The following is a 14770-nucleotide window of genomic DNA, read 5'->3' as shown; positions in this document are numbered from 1 at the left end:
TTTCGTCACACGGTGCGGTAAAGAGACTGCAGTACCGCTCCCGCTGCTCCGACTGTCCGACCCATCTCACGCTCCATTGTTCCCTCACTCGAGAACAAGACCCCGAGATACTTGAACTCCTTCACTTGGGGTAAGGACTCATTCCCTACTAGTGGACAGTCCATCGGAATTATTTTGTGAGCAGCAGTACTGCCATCCAACACAAGTCAGCAGTCAATCTGATTCATATATAATCACCTTTATTTATAATCAAATCAATAATTTAATTTTTTAATATTTTACAATTTAATTTTAAAAATACAAAAATGTTAAATGAATTATTTCATTGGGTCGTTTTAGTATATATAAATAAATAAATGTCAAAGTCAAAATTAGGAAATAAATGTTTACTATTTTAAAAAGACGTTTTTTTCAATAAATGTTATTCGTGAATGTAAATATAAAATAATAGACCCTGACCCTTTTAAGAATAAACAACATTTCATTTTCTCACTGTATTAAGCTATATTCATTTACACATTTCACAGCTTTTATTCCATATTACATTTTTATGAAAAAAAAACATTTGATATAAATATTTGTTGTCATATTAAAACAAATACAAGTATTTTCCCACACATCCATTTCCTGTAATGTGTATAAGACCTTTCCAAGATTACTTGTGTATATTTTTCATTAGTAATCTGTGTTTTGGTGTTAAAATATCGTGCAGTAAATGTTATGGAAATGAATGATTTATGAAGCAGGCCGGATCTTCACGTTAACCATGAACCAGAGAGCTGAGTACAACAACTTTAATACACACATTTCAACACAAAAACACACACAGAAAACACGACCTGAGTTTAAATACATGGTGAGAGACGGGTTTACAACACAGACATATTATCACGTAACATTGAGTCAGGTCGACTAACATGGCAGAGGGTCAAAGGTCAGACGGCTTTAATCCTTTAACAGTTTCATTTACTTTGATTGCTGTTCATTGACTACAGTTCAGCATTCAACACCATTGTGCCCTCCAAGCTGGCCATCAAGCTCAGAGACTTTGGGCTCAACAGCGCCATCAGTGACTGGATCCTGAACTCACTGACGGGCAGACCCCAGGCACTGAGGTGGGAAACATCACCTCCTCCACCCTGATCCTCAACACCGGAGCCCCTCAAGGCTGCATGCTCAGCCCTCTCCTCTACTCCCTGTTCACTCACGACTGCGTGGCCACACACAGCTCCAACACCATCGTGAAGTTTGCTGACGACACGACCGTCATTGGCCAGATCACAGACGGTGACGAGACGGCGTACAGAGAGGAGGTCGAAAACCTGACATCTTGGTGCCAGGATAACAACCTCCATCTCAACGTCAGCAAAACCAAGGAGCTGATTGTGGATTACAGGAAGCAGCATGGAGAGGGACACGCCCCCATCGCCATCAATGGGAGTACGGTGGGGAGAGTCAGCAGCTTCAGGTTCCTCGGGGTCCACATCACTGAGGACCTGACATGGACTCCTCACTGAGGACCTGACATGGACTCATCACTGAGGACCTGACATGGACTCATCACCGAGGACCTGATATGGACTCATCACCGAGGACCTGACATGGACTCATCACCGAGGACCTGACATGGACTCATCACCGAGGACCTGACATGGACTCATCACCGAGGACCTGACATGGACACATCACCGAGGACCTTACATGGACTCATCACCGAGGACCTGACATGGACTCATCACCGAGGACCTGACATGGACTCATCACCGAGGACCTGACATGGACTCATCACTGAGGACCTGACATGGACTCATCTCTTAGGACCTGACATGGACTCATCACCGAGGACCTGACATGGACTCATCTCTTAGGACCTGACATGGACTCATCCCCGAGGACCTGACATGGACTCATCACCGAGGACCTGACATGGACTCATCACCGAGGACCTGACATGGACTCATCACCGAGGACCTGACATGGACTTTTAAAGCAGTGCTAGATATAGAAGTATAATTCTTAAATTTTTCTCAGTTTAATAAATAATCAATAAACTCATTATCCTGTGGTTTTATATTATATTGTCAAATTTCTCTTGGGGGATTTTATTCATTTTAAATATACATTTATATTCTCCACATTTCTTATCCACTCTGGTCCAAAGTCTCTCTTTCCTTTCCCACCACCTTGGATACTGGGATCATCGTTGAGGGCATTGCTTGACTAATTCAAAAGGTACAAATAACTAAATAGAACTTAAAAAAATACTTATTAAAATGATAATTCTGTTATTTAGTGTTAAGAAGGAGTTTGTAGATTTAAACATTAGAATTCTGACTTTTTCGGAGAACAAGCATAAAAAAAGTATACAGTATACAAGGAGGTATCATTGAGAGCATTTCTTGACTAATTCAAAGATACAAATGACTAAATAAAACATACAAAAACACTAAAAGCATTGCTAGAACATATTTTGATAAGTATAATCATTAAAGTTTTCTCAGTTCTCATATATAATCCATAAACTCAGGATCTTGTGGTTTTATGTGATATTGTCATCTGTAGATTTGATGTATATTCTTTCCGACTCACATTCCTTATCCACTCTGCTCTAAGTCTCTCTTTCCTTTCAAACCACCTTACTATGCAGTCATTTAGTAATAGGAGGGAATTCGTTAAAATGTGTACATTCTTCGGAGCTCAAGCATTACAACAAAAGAAATTGCCAACATTCCCGTCTTTCCCGTTCCATCACGAACATTTTAAAGTCTCTAGAAAATGACTCTGGAGGACTTGGACTCGTTCTCCGCGACGACTCGCTCCACTTCCTCCCCCGCCTCCACGTCCTCCTCCCCCCCGCCTCCGCCCTCTTTCTTCAGGATCTTCAGCGGCCACCAGATGGTGCCGCCGCGATGATCCCGGCGCTCCGCTCGCCCCACTCGCTCCGCCGGCCAGCAGCAGGGGGCGCTGTTATCCCCCGTCAGGAAGTAGAGCAGCGCGTTGAGCCAGGCGTTGCAGGAAGCTAACGGCCGCGTCACCTTTAAGGCGAAGCAAGTCTATTTATAGAGCACCTTTCAACACAAGGCAATTCAAAGAGCTTTACAACAACATTAAGAGCATTAACGGTCCCCTCTGACACTGTTGTTCATCAATATATCACAGGTCTCAGATATATACAGAGCCTGCCTCTGATTGGCTCAAACACCAAACAGATCATTGCAGCATTACCCATAATGCCCTCTGTTTCAGCCCTGTTACCAAAGTGCTGATTCTCTGTCTGTTACTTTAGATGAAAATAAGGATAAGGGGGGGGGGGGGGGGGGGGTGGTTACCTTGGTTGCTGATTGGCTAATGGTTACACAAGACAAAACATCGTTATGACATCATAAAGTGGCCAAAATCTGATCAGCTCATTTTCAGACAGGTTTTTATAGAAATTGATCAAAAAGAGAGAGAATCTTTGTTCCTGAAACTTTCAGAGTCTCTTTCCACAGAGGGGACACATGTTGATGTAGAAGAGACATGAAGAAGAGGGGACACATGTTGATGTAGAAGAGACATGAAGAAGAGGGGACACATGTTGATGTAGAAGAGACATGGAGAAGAGGGGACACATGTTGATGTAGAAGAGACATGAAGAAGAGGGGACACATGTTGATGTAGAAGAGACATGAAGAAGAGGGGACACATGTTGATGTAGAAGAGACATGGAGAAGAGGGGACACATGTTGATGTAGAAGAGACATGAAGAAGTGGGGACACATGTTGATGTAGAAGAGACATGGAGAAGAGGGGACACATGTTGATGCAGAAGAGACATGAAGAAGAGGGGACACATGTTGATGTAGAAGAGACATGGAGAAGAGGGGACACATGTTGATGTAGAAGAGACATGAAGAAGAGGGGACACATGTTGATGTAGAAGAGACATGAAGAAGAGGGGACACATGTTGATGTAGAAGAGACATGAAGAAGAGGGGACACATGTTGATGTAGAAGAGACATGAAGAAGAGGGGACACATGTTGATGTAGAAGAGACATGAAGAAGAGGGGACACATGTTGATGTAGAAGAGACATGGAGAAGAGGGGACACATGTTGATGTAGAAGAGACATGAAGAAGAGGGGACACATGTTGATGTAGAAGAGACATGAAGAAGAGGGGACACATGTTGATGTAGAAGAGACATGTAGAAGAGGGGACACATGTTGATGTAGAAGAGACATGAAGAAGAGGGGACACATGTTGATGTAGAAGAGACATGAAGAAGAGGGGACACATGTTGATGTATAAGAGACATGGAGAAGAGGGGACACATGTTGATGTAGAAGAGACATGAAGAAGAGGGGACACATGTTGATGTAGAAGAGACATGGAGAAGAGGGGACACATGTTGATGTAGAAGAGACATGAAGAAGAGGGGACACATGTTGATGTAGAAGAAACATGAAGAAGAGGGGACACATGTTGATGTAGGAGAGACATGAAGAAGAGGGGACACATGTTGATGTAGAAGAGACATGAAGAAGAGGGGACACATGTTAATGTAGGAGAGACATGAAGAAGAGGGGACACATGTTGATGTAGGAGAGACATGAAGAAGAGGGGACACATGTTGATGTAGAAGAGACATGAAGAAGAGGGGACACATGTTGATGTAGAAGAGACATGAAGAAGAGGGGACACATGTTGATGTAGAAGAGACATGAAGAAGAGGGGACACATGTTGATGTATAAGAGACATGGAGAAGAGGGGACACATGTTGATGTATAAGAGACATGGAGAAGAGGGGACACATGTTGATGTAGAAGAGACATGAAGAAGAAGAGGGGACACATGTTGATGAAGAAGAGACATGAAGAAGAGGGGACACATGTTGATGTTGAAGAGACATGAAGAAGAGGGGACACATGTTGATGTAGAAGAGACATGAAGAAGAAGAGGGGACACATGTTGATGTAGAAGAGACATGAAGAAGAGGGGACACATGTTGATGTTGAAGAGACATGAAGAAGAGGGGACACATGTTGATGTTGAAGAGACATGAAGAAGAGGGGACACATGTTGAAGAGACATGGACAAGTGGATTTTGTAACAGGTGAGCATGTTTAAAGTTTAAACACGGAACGTTCCGGTCACCTTGTAGCAGATGGAGACGGTCTTCATCAGCGTGCAGCCTCCGCGCCGCCGCAGCAGCAGGAACAGCGTCCGCGTCACGTGGAACGGCAGGAAGCACAGAGCGAACAGCAGGGTGATCGTCACGATGGTTCTGATGGACTTCCTCCTCCTCCGGATGTAGTGAGAGTACTGCGACCCGGAGATGGAGACGGACGTCCTCTCGCGCTCGCCCTCCGTCGCCCCGTCGTCCTCTCCGCCCTCCGTGGAGCCGGGGGGGGATCGGAGAGTCTGGAAAATGGTCTGGAGAGTAGACTAGAACTTTTAAAGACATATTAGGACTTTTAGAATAAAATAAAACTAAGAACACTTTAAGGGCCCGTTAATGAGATCACACATTTTCAAAAAATACATAGTCATAAAAAGCCATAAAATTACCAAAACGACTTGAGAGTAGCACCAGGCGATGATGAGGAAGGGCAGGAAGAAGCCCAGCAGGTGGAGGAAGATGCCGTACGGGACGTAGTCGGCGAACTCTTTGTCGATGGCGTCGTCCCAGCAGTTGGTGTATCCGCCCTCGTCTTCAGACGAATCTCCCGTGATGTTCCAGTCCTCCCTCGACCCGCCGCCACGCCTCACGTATCCCGTCTGAGCGAACCTGAAGATGGGGCAGGTGAGGATAAAGACCACCACCCACACCAGGGCACAGGTGGCCTTCACCACCCGCTTACTCTCCAGAGTGATGGTCCGCATCGGGTGGCAGATCCCCAGGTACCTGAGGACCAGGGGAGAAGTTGATGTGAAAACAGTGAACGTCCTCTCCCAACATGAGAGCAACATGATCACAAAGGTATCAACTGTAGCTGTGAACATGACAGGATGTGTGATGACCTAGAAGAGCATCAGGACTGTTTGAGGCATATGATAGCTATGTGATTAACATGATGATTCAGCCTCTATGGAGAGAGACATATGACAAGCATGATCATTTCTGACGTGGAGCTAATCTGAAGTAAACATTGAATACTGCTTTCTATTCCTCCATCTTGTGACTGTGGAACTCCCTCTCTTGGATATCAGCATGTGAAGGACACTGTTCAGGAACTAGTTGATGCTCTGTATGTGATGACTCCTTCCATTCTGGAGAGGATCACAGATACATGGATCCTGAGATTCAAGCTCAAGCTGGAAACCAGGGAGAGTTTTCTTAATACGTCTTTAAAGTCTTAAACAGTCTGATTGAAGCCTCAATAGGTTAACCTCTTAACCTGAGCCTGTTTTTCAGGTCTCAGGCTCCAAATTGACATTCCCAGAACAAATGACCATATCTTCTAAAAGGGTTACATTAATAATATTTGTTCTCAAAGCAATGATAAACCTGTGAGTTGGATGTAGAAGAGTCAGAATCAATACAGATGTTTTTTATTTTAAAGTAAATTCAGATTGAACATAGTAAAAAAATGTAAATTATAGTGTCCGTCCAAAATAACCGATTACTTCTAGTGAAAACCTCCCTTGGATGATGGGATGGTAGACTGAAAGCTTTAGGAATCTAAACTATAACATATCATAAGTACCCTGTATAAGGATTGATGCAAAACAAGTGATATTTGACCTTTTTAGAGAGATTTAGCAAAAAAAAAGCACCTCTGGGGTCATTTGGGTGGATTTGCCATTTCTCTGGAACCCATCGGTCGATTTTGATGATTGACATCTCTTTTGAACCGTTAGAGCCAATAGAATCGAAGGGAAGTTCCTAAATCCATTTAAACATTACCCATTGAGGAGTGAGAGTGATGCGCACGCAGTTTGGTAGCTATGATAGCAGCTTTATATGAAAACTATTCTTATGTTATGATGGATTATCAGTAATGATTTCAAAGTCACACAGAGACATTGGATTAACCTTCAGCAGCGTGTATATGCGTTTTAATGCCATTGAACACAACTTTAGATCAGAAAACAGCAAAGGTAAGTCGTATTGCCGTTTTGGCACCGTAAGGCTAAGTTGTGTGTCGTCTGGTTTCGCCTTCGATCTATCTTGTTTGTGCAGATCCGATGAAGTATAAAATATTTATACCGTGAGTTATGTGCTAAGTGCGTTAGCACTCTCGCTTAGTGCTAATTCAGACGCTTGGCGTTAGAGTTGTGTTTTGTTTCGGTACAAATGGTTCGTATCGTCAGGTAGCTGAGTTTCTTCCCGTTAAGTGGGTATGACACATTAATAGGTTGTTGAATGTTAAGAAGCCCTCAGACGCTGTTTCTTGCAAGATGTTGCGGGAGCCCCTCGGGGCAGGGGCTCCCGGGCTTAACAGGTTAAAGTCTTAAAATAGCAATAAGAAATCTGTTTATGTTAATGTTTACATTATAAAACCCAAATCGTGTTAACTTTGGAAGGTTCAATCAACAACATCATCCGTTTTTTTAATCGTAAACAAAAATTACGATTTTGCTCCTGAGGACAAGGAGAGAAGTCTTAAACAGTCTTAACTTAAAAAGCCGCAATAGGTCTTAAAAACTATTGTTCGTCTTTAAAGTCTAAAACAGTCTGAAAGAAGCCTCGATTTTTATTCTATAGTTTTCTGTCAGAATATCATATCATGCTAAAAACATTTGAAAGTTTCCATCACTTAGTTTTTGGTCATTTTATGCCCTTTTATAACTAAAAATGGAGATTCGCTGCTTTCCTGCCTGGCACAATAAATATACTCGTCAAAGCTACGCCTGGACTCTCCATCGCTACGCCGCGGTGTCCTACCTGTGCACGGAGATGCAGGTGAGGAAGAAGATGGAGCAGTACAGGTTGAAGTAGAACAGGAAGCGTACGAGGCGACACATGAAGTCTCCGAACACCCAGCGGTCCCTCAGGATGTAGCTGGCCACCAGGAAGGGCAGCGAGAGGCCGTACATCAGGTCTGTGGAGGCCAGGTTCACCATGTAGATCAGAGAGGTGTTCCAGCGCCTCCTGGTGCCGCACGACCGCAACAACACCACCGAGTTCAGGCTGAGGCTGAACACGAAGGTCAGAGAGTAGCACACCGGCAGGAACACGTACTTGTAGGACTCATCGATGCTGCAGGAGGGCGGCGCGAGGGAAGAGGCGTTCGATTGGTCGATCAGAACCTCGATCGGCAACAACCCGACGTCCGGAGTCACGTTAGAGATCTGGTTCAATAACATGGTGAAGGTTATTGGATCCGTTCCTCTTGGAGTTTCATCTGGGGATAAAGATAGTCGGGATCAAAACACAAACTCAAGTTCCATGTCTTGTGAATGATCCACTTTGATCTAACACATCTATTCAAGTTTTGTTCTCGTACAGTACGTCTCTTAAGGCTATTAACGGGCAAGCAGAGTTACAATATGGACACTCACATGAACATTGTTTCTGAGCCACATGTTTGCATCTCTCTGGTTAGAAACAGCTTCTAAACACAATGACGTCTGAATGTCAAACTACTCGGTCTAGCTCTCTCTGTGGTTTTCATTTTTGCTTTACTTTTATGTATGCACCACGACACCAAGTCAAATTCCTCGTACGTGTCGACCTACCTGGAAATCTGATTCTGATTCTGATCACAAACTCAAGTTCCACTTCTTGTTGATTATCCACTTTAATCTAAGAGGGATATGCACGTTTTGTACAGTACAGTTACAATATGGACATTTACATGAACATGTTCAATAACATGGTGAGGGCCACTGGATCGGTCCCTCTTGGAATTTTCTGACACGTACGAGGAATTTGACTTGATCAACCAGTTTAAAGGAATCCAAACCTCTCTTTAAGTATTATTTCCTGAAGTACTAAGGCTATTTTAAGACTTCTTTCATGAATGGTTGGACTTTAAACCATATTCTAACTCTGCTTTCCCGTTAACTGTAATGTAAGACTCAAATAATACATTCAAGAGAACAAAACGTGCATATCCCTCTTAGATTAAAGTGGATAATTCACAAGAAGTGGAACTTGAGTTTGTGATAAATGGTAAATGGACTGTACTTATATAGCGCTTTATCCAGTCTTTTAAGACCCCTCAAAGCGCTTTACATACTACATGTCATTCACCCATTCACACCCATTTATACAGAGCAGTGTACCTTACTCTATAGGACCTAACATTCATACACCGTTGGCCATGCCATCGGGAGCAACTCAGGGTTAAGTATCTTGCCCAAGGATACATCGACATGTTGACTGCATGGGCTGGGATCGAACCCACAACCTTCTGGTTGAAAGACGACCGCACTCCCTCGCAGCCACAGTCGCCCCAGAATCAGAGTCAGACTCAGAATCAGTTTGATCCACAGGTAGGTCGACACGTACGAGGAATTTGACTTGATATCGTGGTGCATGCATAAAAGTAAAACTAAAATGTAACACAGAAAACTATAACATAAAAAAAATATGAATAATAATGAAAACAATTTAGCATTATTTACATAGAAATAGAATGGAATAAAATATGGAATACATTTTGGCATTAATACAAAAAGAAAACAGATATTGTGTGCATTCATGTAATGCATATATTCTATGATGTGGCTATATAATGAATAGATAGTCGGGATCAAAACACAAACTCAAGTTCCATTTCTTGTAAATTATCCACTTTAATCTAAGAGGGATATGCATGTTTTGTCCTCTTGAATTTATTATTTTAATCTTACAGTATTGCAAGGTTATTAACGGGCAAGCAGAGTTATCATATGGCTTAACCCTTTAACTGCCAGCACCACCATTTGGTAGAGCACATTTCGCGTCTTGATATCTTGTTGAAAAAAAAAAAAAAAGTTGAACTCCACCTGATTCAGCCAGCTCTACCCTTTGGTTGACATGTTATGCACAAAACAACCTCTTGATGTCACTGTGGTTCAAACAGAATGCCCTTCAGCTAGCTTCAACTGAGAAAGTTGGCAATGCTAAAAATCACTGCTGAAGAAATCACTCTTTTTGGTCAACTTTTTGAAGGTAACCAAATCCTTTTGACATATTTTAGTGGCAGGGCACACACTGAACATAATTAGATAACTTGATGCACAAAAAAAGTTTTAACAAGGGTGTAATTATTTTTTAGAAAATATGCTCAACCAATCGGTCGAATTGGCCTTTTATGGTAAGCTAGCTATATGACTTTTTCAGAGTTTCAGAGATGTTTTCCAATAAAATATGGTAAATAGTTAGATTCATGGTGATATTACTAAATCTAGTACTGCCTTATGAGTCTCAGAGTGAAAGAGTGATAATAATTTATATAGCACCTTTCATGCATGGCATTCAGCCCAAAATTGCACACAGATTAGCAAGTGAGGCCAACACAGGATATAGACATTTGCTGTTAGGCCAGTGGTTTCCTGTTAGGCCAATTCAGCCAATTCAGCATATACGGTAAGATGAGCAAGTTTTTTTTTTATCGTGGAAAACACTTTTTTTTACAATTATAATTTATTATCTTTTATGAATATGTCTGGTTGTATATATTGCTCATTTTCCATAAAAGAAACAAATGTATTTGAGTTTGTATTTTATTTGAGTTTGATGCATACAAATACTGTACTGTATATGATGATTACTTTTACCATAGAAGGCCAGCTCGACCATTTGGTAGAGGCTCATAAAAACAAAACTGTGTGGTCAGTCAAAACATAAATAATTGTTTGTGCTTATTTGTGGCCCATTTGATAAGAAAATGCAAAAAAAAAAAAAATCCATAGCTTTTTTCTTGGTCCGGCAGTTAAAGGGTTTTAAAGTGCAAAGATTCATGAAAGAAGTCTTAAGACGGGTTGAGCCTTAGCACTTCAGGAAGGAATACTTAAAAAGACGTTTGGATTCCTTTAAACTGGCTGAAAGTCCAGAGATTCGAGGAGGAATGCTCAAAAGGTTTAAAGTCCAAAGATTCATGCGGGAAGTCAGGTTCAAATATCCTAATTCTGGGAATTGAAAAGAAAAGTGGTTTAAAAGTCAAAGATGGGTGTAGGTAACAGTAAAACAGGAACATGTGTTCTCTGGGGATTCAAAGAATAAAGATAGTTGGAATCAAAGCACAAACTCAGCTTCCATTTCTTGTGAATGATCCACTTTAATCTAAGAGAGATTTGTAAGTGTTGTCCTCTTGGATGTAATATGTTGATCTCACAGTACAGTAAGGTTTTAACGGGCTAGCAGATTTACAAAATGGAAATGTTCTGGGTTTCTGAGCCACATCGTTGCATCTCTCTGGTTTGAAACACAATGAATAGACGTCTGAATATCAAACATCTCGGTCTAGCTCTAAGTTGTTGTCTCATAAATACCTCTGGCGTCATCTCGTCTCCTGAGTCCTTTCCTTCCTTCCTCTCATCGATCTCCCTCTGCACTCGTCTTCGTCGTCTGACCCATGTCCAAAGCGTCTCTGAGGAAAGAAAACCCAGCGGTCATTAGTTTGGAAAACCTTGTTCACTATGTACCGCCGGCGTTTTGCTGATGAAGAACATGTTTCACTCCGTTAGCCGCTCAATCATTAACGAGGCCTTCCGGAAACCTCTCGTTCACGTCTGTCAGCCTTTAAGGTCCCTTCAGCTGGGGGTCAATCACAGCTGTTTAGGAATGTGTGTTTCTTTATAAATGGCCTCGAGCCGACAGTTAAAACACGTGTCGTGCATATTTATTCAAGTATCTCAGGGAACCAGACTATTTTCCCTCCAACAAAACCATGTTGGACAAAGAGGATTGTGGGACATACAACAATACATTATTGGACTGCAGGAAAGGATATGGACATTACATTTGGGTTACCTGAACATAGCCTGTATAGGAAATAGATTTAAGTCTCTAAGACGTCATCCATTGGTTTGTAGAGTACGGTTTCTTGGCCTGGAGTTAAGAGCTTTGTCCGTCACCATCTCGTTTTTACAGTTCTGTCTCTAACCACTCCGTATCAGAAACCCGATCTGCAGCTACTTCCTGTTTATTGAACAACATTTTCAACAACAACATCCTAAAGAAAGGTAAATGGCTTCAGTCTCTTCTGGGAAATAGTGGGGTTTTCCCACAAGAAGAACTTTAGAGCATATCCCAAAGAAATGGAGGGGGATGCATAATTCATCAGCGCTTTCCCAATGCCTTTCTAGGCTTTTGATTGGTTTGATCGTCTGATCGTCAGCCAGTTAACAGTAAAAGGAACAGGCCGGACTGTCAGGAAATTCCTCGGGTCGTTATGAACTCATCAACATCTCAAGAGAGGGTCCTGGTGGCTCTCTGACTGTCCTTCTAGTTTCCTGATCAGAACAAAATACCCGGCCTGAATGTCATGACACCTGGTGAAACACAAGCTGATTGTTCTGCGCTGGGTCTTTGTGGTTTGTTGAAGACGTCTTGACTTGGATGTCCTGAATGTGGTGGAAGGATGTCACGTGGTCTGATGAAGAACTGGTTCAAATCTGGAGTTGATCCAAATCACCGGGCGGATACAAGCAATATATTTTCTGTCTGACTCTCTGACTAGTTTGACCCAATCCATCCGGTTTCATCAGGAAGTAGAGGTTTGGTGTTGTTTATTCATACTTTAACTCACGTTGCGAGGTAGAGGATACAGCCTTGTTAGATATTGATACGTAAACTGGTCACAAAGACCCCCTCCTTCCTTCTGGACTTTCATTACCTAGAACAACACGACTGAAACTGGACCCAAACTTAAGAAACACAGATCCTGAGCAGATAATCCGTACATAAACAATAACAGATATTATTTATCTGCCTTCCTCAAATCTACTCTACTTAGACCTGCTGTCTTTTCCTTTTCTGTTTATTGATAATATGATGACATTTGGACTCCTTGCTGCTGGATTGAAGTCTCACTCTTGTACGAAATGTAAAAGTCTGTCTCCAGTTTGAAGCATTTGCATCACAATTATTTCTTACTGTAATTAATATCCTGAGATAGAGGATCTCTTGTTAGATATTGATACGTAAACTGGTCATAACCACCACCTCCTTCCTTCTGGACTTTCATTTCCCGGAACAACTGGACCCAAACTTAAGAAACACAGATCCTGAGCCGGTAATCAATCGACATAAACAATTACAAACATTATTTCTCTGCAGTCTCCAAATCTACTTATACCTGCTGTCTTTTTTATTTTATTTCTATAAGAGTATGATGACAATTATTCTCCTCACTACTGGATCTGTTCCTCATTGGTTCATCTCTGTTCCTCATTGGTTCATCTCTGTTCCTCATTGGTTCATCATTACATCACATGTCACTTGTTAGACGCTTTAATCCAAAGCGATTTACAAACTCAATACTGTGGGCAATCCCCACAGGAGCACTTTGGGGTGAAGTGTCTCAGGGACACAATGACATGCTGACTGCAGTGGGACTCGAACTTGCTATCCCCTGATTCGAAGTCCAGCACACTATCCACTGAGCCACAGCCTCCCAGTACGAAAGTCTGTCTCCAATAATCACAATTGTTCTTACTTTAATTCACGTTACTAGATAGAGAATACAGCTTTGTTAGAAACCAATACGTCAGAACCAACACCTCCTTCCATAACAGACGTGGTTCTTCTGCCTTTTCCAAGTCCAGTGAGACCTGCTGTCTTCTCCTTCACCGTTTATTGAGAATATGATGGGACATGTCTACTAAAGTGTGGACTTGATCCTCATTGGTCCATCTGTCCTGCTTCCACTTTAAAGCATTAACATCACAATCATTTCTTACTGTAATTCACGTTACTAGATAGAGGATACAGCCTTGTTAGATACCGATACGTAAACTGGTCACAACCACCACCTCCTTCCTTCTGGACTTTCATTTCCCGGAACAACACGACTGAAACTGGACCCAAACACATCCTCAGCTGATAATCAGAACATAACACAAACGTAATCTCTCTTCTCATATTACCTGCTGTCTGTTTTACGTTCTGTTCATTGAGAATATGAAGCTGGGTTTGTTCCTCTTTGGTTCCGTCGTCCTGTACGAGAGTCTCCGGTTTGAAGCATCACCAACATGTGAATAATAAAAGGTGTCGTAGATTCAGACTTACCTTCCTCTTCCTCGTCCTCTTCCTCTTCCTCTTCCTCGCTGCAGTTTCGAAGCGTTTCTTCTCGAGGGTCTCGGTGTTCCTCTGACCTTCAGCTCTGTCTGTAAATAATTGATCAGCGTTCATTCACTCAGAACCGCAGGAATGAAACCCAATCCAGGACTGCAGAGGATCTTTTAATAGCAGCAGCGAGGATTGACTTCAGAAACACGGTTCAAGGCCTCAGATTTATATTTAGAGACGGCGGCTGAGAAATATCTGACAAGTTCAACTTCATCTGCTTTATCTTTATTTATCTGTACCGATGGGTCGTTCGTGCATCCATCGGCTCGATGCTGAGGAATGTGATTTAAAACGAGTTATTAAATGATATGAAATAAATAATTAATTAGGATATAAAATAAATAAATAATATGAAATAAATCCTGAAATAAATAAATACAGATAATGTAGTCAATATTATTGAATATATAAACAATTAAATTGAAATAAATGCATTTCAAAGAACTCAAAATATAGTTTTTAATAATAAAATGAGTCCTCTGAAAGACTGTTGATTTACCTATTAAACTTTATTGTCTTGTTTTGACATTTATATTAATTTGTATTGATTGTCTTTCATTTG

General features: G+C 41.7%; 1 protein-coding gene across 1 annotated transcript; it reads right to left on the bottom strand.

Annotated features, from left to right (window-relative positions):
- Window positions 1-1827: 1827 nt before the first annotated feature.
- On the bottom strand, window positions 1828-14367 carry LOC307020024 (P2Y purinoceptor 3-like). The gene is made up of 6 exons (XM_079651112.1): window positions 14149-14367; window positions 11409-11506; window positions 7873-8332; window positions 5553-5889; window positions 5139-5417; window positions 1828-3035 (listed from the first exon to the last, which is right to left on the bottom strand). Exons 3-6 carry the CDS (start codon window positions 8292-8294, stop codon window positions 2769-2771), a joined length of 1305 nt encoding a protein of 434 aa, XP_079507238.1. The 5' UTR covers window positions 8295-8332; window positions 11409-11506; window positions 14149-14367; the 3' UTR covers window positions 1828-2768.
- Window positions 14368-14770: the final 403 nt, after the last annotated feature.

Source organism: Notothenia rossii, assembly GCF_949606895.1.
Source record: "Notothenia rossii genome assembly, chromosome: 9".
Taxonomy (NCBI): domain Eukaryota; kingdom Metazoa; phylum Chordata; class Actinopteri; order Perciformes; family Nototheniidae; genus Notothenia; species Notothenia rossii.
The sequence above is the reverse complement of the archived record's forward strand: the minus strand, read 5'-3'. Positions and strand labels throughout refer to the sequence as shown.

Coding starts and splice junctions, on each gene's coding strand:
- LOC307020024 (XM_079651112.1), bottom strand. CDS start 8,294: ATGTTATTGAACCAGATCTCTAACGTGACTCCGGACGTCGGGTTGTTG. Junction 5,890..7,872: donor ACCTGCATCTCCGTGCACAG/GTAGGACACCGC, acceptor CCTGGTCCTCAG/GTACCTGGGGATCTGCCACC. Junction 5,418..5,552: donor GCTACTCTCAAGTCGTTTTG/GTAATTTTATGG, acceptor TCTACTCTCCAG/ACCATTTTCCAGACTCTCCG.